The sequence below is a fragment of the Penaeus vannamei genome, chromosome 32, assembly GCF_042767895.1.
Source record: "Penaeus vannamei isolate JL-2024 chromosome 32, ASM4276789v1, whole genome shotgun sequence".
Taxonomy (NCBI): Eukaryota; Metazoa; Arthropoda; class Malacostraca; order Decapoda; family Penaeidae; genus Penaeus; species Penaeus vannamei.
The window spans coordinates 31498471-31506878 of NC_091580.1; the positions used below are offsets into that span (position 1 = coordinate 31498471).

The 8408-nt window shown below is 39.8% G+C and overlaps 1 protein-coding gene across 1 annotated transcript; it reads left to right on the plus strand.

Moving 5' to 3' along the window:
• Window positions 1-409: 409 nt before the first annotated feature.
• Window positions 410-7443, plus strand: COX6B (Cytochrome c oxidase subunit 6B). The gene is made up of 3 exons (XM_027355448.2): window positions 410-535; window positions 6354-6438; window positions 6965-7443. Exons 2-3 carry the CDS (start codon window positions 6356-6358, stop codon window positions 7131-7133), a joined length of 252 nt encoding a protein of 83 aa, XP_027211249.1. The 5' UTR covers window positions 410-535; window positions 6354-6355; the 3' UTR covers window positions 7134-7443.
• Window positions 7444-8408: the final 965 nt, after the last annotated feature.

An 8408-nucleotide genomic window follows, 5' to 3' on the forward strand; every position in this document is an offset into this window, starting at 1 on the left:
CTCTCTCTCTCTCTCTCTCTCTCTCTCTCTCTCTCTCTCTCTCTCTCTCTCTCTCTCTCTCTCCCCCCTCCCTCCCTCCCTCCCTACTTCCCTCACACACTCCACACAATGATAATGATTAAAGGATAGATATAACAAAGAAAAAGAAGATTAGAAATTCAATTAGCAGTAGTGGAGATAGTAGTCGGAGCAATCGCAAGGAGTAGAAAGAATTGTTAAAGCAAGAAGAATGCGTGAGAGTAATGAGAGCCAAGGTGACCGAGAGATAAAATTTGGTGGCCATTTTCTTCACGTCTTGTAAAATGAAATAAAAGGATTCAATAATAACAATACCGAAAAATGATGCAGATTGATCGTAAAATCATTTTTTCAAGAAGAAAGGTACCTCGCGTTCATGAAAATCGATTCACATGAAAGGAAAATAGAAAGAGAGAGCCCACCCCCCCTCGGCGCTGCGCATCGCGAGGCGACTTTGTCTCGTGTCGTCACGGCCGCCGCTCGTCGCCAGCTGATCGCACTCCGGAGGCCATCTTGGGTGAGTTGCCTTCCTGCTCCCGTTTTGCCTTCTTTTTCGGGGGTTTAGGGGTCGGGAAGTTTCCGGGGGCAGCTGCGGTTGCCCCTAGGGATGGGTGTAAAGCGAGTGGAAAATGGGAGAGGTTTTGTTGAAGGAAATGGAGGTGGTAAGAGTGGAAAATAACATCCGTCTGCAGGTTCGATAGGATTGCGTCACGGCCGGTGAGTGTTTTGTCTTTGGCAAGTAACTCGGCCTCGTCCACTTCAGGAATCGCCGTAAGTTACGAAATTAGTTACTTTGAAGCAAGGAAGTGTCCATTTATGGTGAAAGTGAAAAAGCTTTCGGTTTTGTCATGAGTACGTGTGTACGTGATGGACGTCGGTTCCTGCGATGAGGACGATTAGGGTTGTTTCGCTCATTTTAGTTATATCGTTTTCCGCAAGCTTACAGAGGGTTAGGGATAATCTGTAAGATTTCGTGTTGCAATCCACAAGGGTTACCTCCATTTCCCGTGTTTTCCGTCTTCCAAGGAGAGGGTTGCTTGTTGCAGGTTTCCAAAAGTAGGTCTGTTAGCAGAGACGCAGGACATGGAGGGAAACGGACCCTGCCGTCTTACAGAGCAAGAGGAATATAGTCCTAAGCAACGAAGCTACAGTTGCAGCAGTCGCTTATTTACTGCTAAATGACTTCACTACATAGCACCATTCGTAGACAAAGCCCAGAACACCCTCACAGTCGGAGTTTTAATGTCCCTTTTCTATAAGTTTGCACAAAGTGCTTATAAAAGGGGCATAAGGGGGTCCCCCCATGTCTAGGGTTTAAATAGAAGGCAGGAAATGATAGGTTAGTTTTTAGGTTCAATTGACCCCTGGTTTTGGGAGTCTCTGAAGGGTGGGTTGCTCTTGGTAAGAAATACCCTAATGTAAATCAGGGTATTTCTTTACAGTACAGACGCACCCACCAGAGACTAAGTCCCCAACTCCACCCAACAATCTTGGGGGACACGTGGGGAACCAGGAGTTTGGGGGGGGGGATAAAGAGTGGGCCCAGCTTGATTTCAGTGTCAGTAAATGACTGAAGTTAATTATGCATGCAATGAAATATGACTTTTCCGAAATGAGTGTCTGATTATGCCACCATATTTGAATACAAAAGCGCAAGTGCACACAGTAACCAACACAAAATTTACTGGTAATTGTTACAGAGAGCGACGCACCCTCTCAGAGACTGTCGAAAAAAATGATGTTTTTCTGCATGAAATCCTATTTCATTGATTTTTTTTTTTTTTTTTGAGAATGAATCATTCAGGAGATCGAGTACCATTTCTCCATCGACAATCTTGATTTGATAGTCCCGTTAGTAGGGGAGGGCATGAAGTATATCAGGGAAATTATGGGGTAAAACAAGCTTAAATAAGAAGAATAACAATCAAAAATGCGTAAAATTAGCACAAAAAGCGCTTAAAATCGGCCAGTGAAACTCTACGGATGTAACCGACATCTTTGAAAGTTTATGGACTGACGCGAAATATAAATAAAAAACTACAGGAACCCTACCCACATTTCAGTAAAACTCTACGGGAATTCACACGTTCCAACCCCCAAAAACGTATTGACCAAAAAACCAACCTAATATATCAATATAAATTGCCGTGACTAGGCGTGCCCGAATGCCCGAGAGGAGGGTTGATGGCGGGCAAGCCCCCCAACACCCCCCAGGACACATTCTCTCCAACACGGTATGTACGGCAAGACAGAGCTGCATTCACACCGTAAAATAATAAACCAAATACCTTTATATCCGGAAACGTGAAACTTTTGTTTCTTTGTACTGTTGGTATTGCTCCGATTTTAATCACCTTTTTTGTCCTTTGGAGCTCTTGATGGGCTCAGATATAAAACTGGGATGGTTACTGAAGTCTAATTATTCTTCGATGCTACTGTAAAGGTCTTAAAAAGAACCCAGAATCAACACAACACTGGAAACGCAACATTTCTCACCGGCTTTCAATCTCGAAATGAGCGTATGGTGAGCTGTCAACCTGTGGCTGGCGCAAGAAAGTGTGAAACACTCGATGCGCAGGATTCGATATGAGGATGTAGATAAATCTAAAAATATGCAAATGAAATATAATAACATTACTAAAAGACTTTAAAGGTATAAATGCGTACCAGCAGACACAGACAATTAGCCAAATATCGTTCTGACAAGCTCGTAATGATACACGGACTAGTTCGTGGGTCAGTGTCGTGCTTTTCCTCCCAAGGTAAACAAGCTCATCGACTTCGAATTTGAAAGGAGGGCGCGCGTTATATTTTTGTCATTTAGCGGTGACTATAATCTTAAACTATACACTATCCCCTTATATTTTTCCCGCTCTATAAGATGGTGGTGTCCATTTCCCTCTACGCGCGTCCGTGTCTGTAACCTCTACCAATTTACTCCACTGTCCAAGTTGCGGTGACTGGACATGCCTTTCAGGCACTGCCCGAGGGGAGGGTTGATGGGGGCTCCGCCCCCCAACACCTCCCAGGAAACATTCTCTTCACCTTGGTATGTACGGCAAGATAGAGCTTAAACAGTTCAGAAAATTGCACTGCACTTTTCATACTTTCTTTCATTTAAGATGATTCCATGAATCTGTAAAAACTTTATGATCTCTGTTTTTCCATTAAATTTCGAAAGAAAAGTCAAGCACACCACCGTAACACGAATGACACACATCAGTCATTGTCACTGAGGAGAATGAGGCAAGTCACCGATGTAGCCAGAAATGTGCGTGTGTTAAGTATCAACTGTATTTGAGTCATTTGATAATTAAAGATATTAATGAGTTAGCCAAAATTGAGGATCAAAATGCACATTTCAATATAAAATAGACCTGAGACAAGAATATATATGAAACGTTAGTCGATAGTCATGTGCATTTTTATGATATGGTATATGGAATATTATACTTGAACTTTAATGAGCAATTATAAATCTCTGCTAAACTGCCACCTCCTGATTGGTCGTGAGTTGTCTGCAGATTATTTCTTGTACCAACCTCTATTATTTTTTGTCCTCTACAAGAATATCATCAATTTGCCCAAACTTAGAGCGGCCATACCGTACAGATTTTCCGAGTTGGGTAATGAAATCTAGATAAAATGAGAACAAAACAAACCAAGACACTTTTCTTCTATGGCAATAGAAGAAAACATGAATAGAGGTGAGAGCCCAGTTTTGGCTAAAGCGATCATCTTATTTTCATGTCGAGAGTAAATATTGAACTGACCACAGAACCTCATTACTGCGATGTGCAAAGTAGTACATGTTACTATACAATTGCCAAAATGATATTTTGCTAATCATCAGTGTCTGCGGTTGAACATTTATGCTTCCAAAGGCCTTTATTATGTTGCTATACCTCATTTGTGTCTTAAGATTCATTTTACAGTGTTTTACGAGAATCGGTCTGAAGAACCTTCTGCGCATTTCCAGCTGCTTTGACTGAAGGATTCCCGGCCATTCGTTGACAGAAGGCCGGTGAGAAACGTCTTTGTTTTCGGTGCTGCGTTGATTCTGGGTTATTTTTAAGACTATACAGTGGCAAGGAAGAAGAAAAAGACCTTAATAACTATCACAGTTTGATTTCTAAGGCCATCAAGTAACCCAAATTAACAGTTTGTTCTTTCATTATATATAGGTATTTAGTTTATTGTTTACAGTATGGATGTAGCTCTGTCTTGCCATACATACGGAGGTGAAGAGAATGTATCCCAGGGGGTGTTGGGGGACATAGCCCCCCCATCACCTCTCCCCACGGGCATACTTAGTCATGGTACCGCAAGTTGGTTAAGTTGGGTTATGGGGCATGACAGGGTTTTTTTTTGGGGGGGGGGGGGGGAGAAGGGTTTAATTCCATAGAGCTTTTCCGAATTTAGGCGCATCGATGCATAAACTTTCAAAGGAGGTGGGCATGTTCGTAGCGTTTCGTTAGCCGGTTTTTTGCGTTTTTTGTTTGTTTTACGCATGTCTGGTTGCTATTCTAATTTAAGCCTGTTTTACCCCATAATTTTCCTGATATACTCCTTGCCCTCCCCTGCTATCGTTACTTAACACATCAAGATCGTCGGCTGTGATTGCTACGGATATGATCATCAGATTTTCGTTACATGAGAATAAATCTGATATGAATATTGTCTGGGAAGTCCCAATTGTCATAATCGGAAAAATAACCCAAAAAGGCATAAAACTATTACAAAAAATAATTAATGGAGAAATGGTACTCAGACTACTCGATTCATTCTCAAAAGAAACCACACCAAGATTTAATGGATTTAATAGATTTCCTGTTGAAAAATATTTATTTTGTGTGGGTGTGGGCGCATCACTATCAGTAACAATTAGAGCTGAAATTTGGGAGGACCATGTGGACTGAGGCTATGAGTGACACCTTCCGTGAGACTCTTCTTTATTTGTGGCATTATCATTCATGTCTGCAGATTTTTTCCTTTTCTGAGGGTGATAATTGTTATAGAGACTGACGCACCCTCCAGACCCCAAACCAGGATATCGTGGAAACCGAAACACCCAACCTAACTTTTCATACCTTCTATTTATTTCCTATACAGGGGCAAGATACCCTCCTTTATTTGTACGTCTTGCTAACTTATAGAAAATGGATGTGTGAGGATGTGGACTGTCTTTAAAATTATAATGCAAATTTACACAATTTTGAAGATAATTCTGTTTTGAATATGATAAAAAAAAACTTGGAAGACCCTTTGCCCCTATGCATAACGACCGTCTTAACCTACTTGCGACAATACATTTTCAAGCCAAAAATAATTATTTCCGGGCGCCTTCAAAATCTGTGCACGGGTGAGTTCGGGAACTTGCACTGCAGGTGACAAAATCAGAACGCAAAGCTCTGATCTATCGTCCCACTGGTGGGACATCCGGTAATGTTTACTTTTCCAGGTATTTCATGTGTGACACCCATTATAACTGGGTTAAATTTCTTTTAATGCAAATTTTCCTCTGTTTAAGATTATTATGCTTTGAAAATAATAAGAAACTTCAGAGACACTTTTGATGAATTATCAACCGCTAATTGAGCTGTCTCCTACAGTTTTACAGCTGTATTTTATCAAAAAGTGTTGCCTGACTTTATAACTGATGCAATGACAAGAAACGCAAGTATGGCACATCCCATGTAAATATACTAAATATGTAATATTACTGTTGCGATATCAGTAAGCTTTATTGCCATATTTATCATATCTTACAAAAGATTATCAAAGTAAGGTCTATAATATGTTATTTCTATTGCCAGTATTAAGTTTGAGATGTAGCAACAGTACAAGTCAGAGAGACAAAATTGCAAAGAAAGATGAAAAACAAACACCCTTTGTTGTATAATATTTGTAGAAAGTTTCTCTCTAGTAATACAGAAACTAAATTTGATGCAACCTTTGGTGGTGACAAGCCTTAACTGGATAATCTGCCACTTGCAAAAAAAAAAAAAAAAGAAAAAAAAAAAAAAGTAAGGCATAGTTTCCAGATGCACCTTGTTCGAAGCATCTTTCTGCTTATACGTGACCAATCTCCTACCAGCTTCAGAATGACTTATCAGAAGCTGGTATAGAGTTTTTTTGTCTTTATATTAGGAACTCAATATTGGATCTATTATCTGAACCCTAGAGATCTATTAATTTTTCATCTAGGCTGAAAATATTTGGAAATGGTTGCCTCAATCGATTCTACTATGGCAGGTGGAGGTTTTTAGCTGTAGTATTAAAGTTTTAAAAGTAAATACTTTTCCAAAAACTAAAGTGGGTTACTTAACTTACAGATATGTCTGCTGCCATCATGTCTGAGGAAACTAAAATGGAAACTGCCCCCTTTGATCCCCGCTTCCCGAACCAGAACCAGACTCGGTAAGATCCAGAAATATATTGGAGGTGGTGTGAGAACCTTAATCTTGATTATAAAATACATTATTTTGGACTATATGAGTTAGATATTTCAAAGGAGCAATATTTCAATGAAGGTTGAAATGTTAGTATATCAATAAGGGATCCTTGTGAAAGGTGTAATTATAATTTTATTAAACCCTATGTATGCAAATATGTGTACTGTCCATTATAGTCTGTGAATTTTTTGTTCACAGATGGCTCCATTAGAGCTCAACCAGGAGTCAATTAGTTTTTATAATAATAATAATTATGAACATTTATGATTATGTAGTTAAAATACTATTAACAATAAAACATTTAAAGGATCAGAAACAAGGAAAAGGATTAATAGGTGAGATAGGTAGGATTAGTGCTCAACTCCTTGGTAACTAAGTACTTGTGGGATCATCCATATGAACATAATTAACAAACTAAAATTGTTGACATGACATGAATGTTGTACTATCCAAGCAGAGGGAGTTAATGGTGTGGTGTGTATTTTACACAGGTACTGCTACCAAAGCTTTGTCGACTTCAACCGATGCCAGAAAATCAAGGGAGAAGACTATGAACCATGTGAATACTTCAAGAAGGTATATACCACCATCTGCCCCAATTCCTGGATTGAGAAGTGGACTGACCAAATAGAAAATGGAATCTTCCCAGGAAAAATTTAAATGTCACTTAAATACAAAGATAAATTTACAGTTGTAGCATAATTTCAGGATGGATTGTTCTGAGCAAATAAAGGGAATTTAAAAAGGTCCAATGTCATTACAGATTTTGATGAATGCTTTTGAACAATCTACAGAGGAATGTTGCTAATATAAAGAAAATGAATAAGCTGATTTCCTGGTTTCTAATCTAACAAGTCATTGTTGTAGATATTTGTACATTAAGATTTGTGTTTATGTAGATAAACAAAAGGTAACGTTGCAGGATAATTTATTTCCTTAATGATATTCCAATAAATTTGTACAGACCAGGTTTATTGTCTGTTTATATCCTAATGACATTTAATGTTTATCCTAGTATAATTGCTAAATTGGCTTCTCCCAAGTTATAAAGGAGTGTAATACGTACCTATTTTGTTCAGAAATTTGACTTTATATGAAGCCATAATTGATAACCATCTGGAAGGAGCCCCTTTTTTTCTCTTGAATTATTGTCAAATATTACACCTGACAGTGTCCCTGCAGCTGAAGGTGCCATATGCTGATAAGTGCCTACATACATAGACCTCCTATATCATCCTTTAATTAATTATGAAAACTGGTAAATTCAGTGTAAATGAGTTGATGGTAGAGCTGGGATCCTATGGCATAGTTTACATGGGTGTGAGCGAGCAGCATACGGTGGCACCTCCTTTGCCCACAAATATCATAGTCTGTTCAGTGAGCGCGATCGGTAAACATTTAATGGCACCGCCCCTCCCAATACCTTGCTCATTGTTGTCGTGGGAGGGCTTAGGAGACGAAGACTGAGGCCCAAGGTAGGGGATCACCCCTACCTTGGGCCTCTGCTCTTGCCTTAATTTTGCTTGGTCTTTCCTTCTTTCCTTTTCCATGTCATCTTAATCCCCTTCTATCCCATTACTAAGGTGTGAGCCGTGCTGAAAGGATGAAAGGCTGGCTTTGTGTCAGTCACGAACGGCCTCCGGGAGCCATTGGCAATGTATTCCCTTGGTTAATTGCCTAGCCCTTACCCAACCCTTAAGGGGACCCTGAGGGATAGACCGTTTCTTTTCCCCATTTTATTCAGGCTCAGCATGACCAATAATGAAGATTTTCTACCCTTAACAGGGGCATTAAGAATTACCCCTACATCAACTAGCCTATCTGAATCTGATTTTAATGGTTTCCAGTCCCCTGCCCCTCCTTTGACCATGGCTCCAACCACTGATACTAATACACCCCCCTTTGGCTCTTACGAACAACTCTAACCATCCTTCC

Excerpts from the sequence above, each read along its gene's own strand:
- COX6B (XM_027355448.2), top strand. The coding sequence starts at position 6,356 with ATGTCTGCTGCCATCATGTCTGAGGAAACTAAAATGGAAACTGCCCCC. Across the intron at positions 6,439-6,964 it reads CCGAACCAGAACCAGACTCG|GTACTGCTACCAAAGCTTTG; the intron begins GTAAGATCCAGA and ends TATTTTACACAG.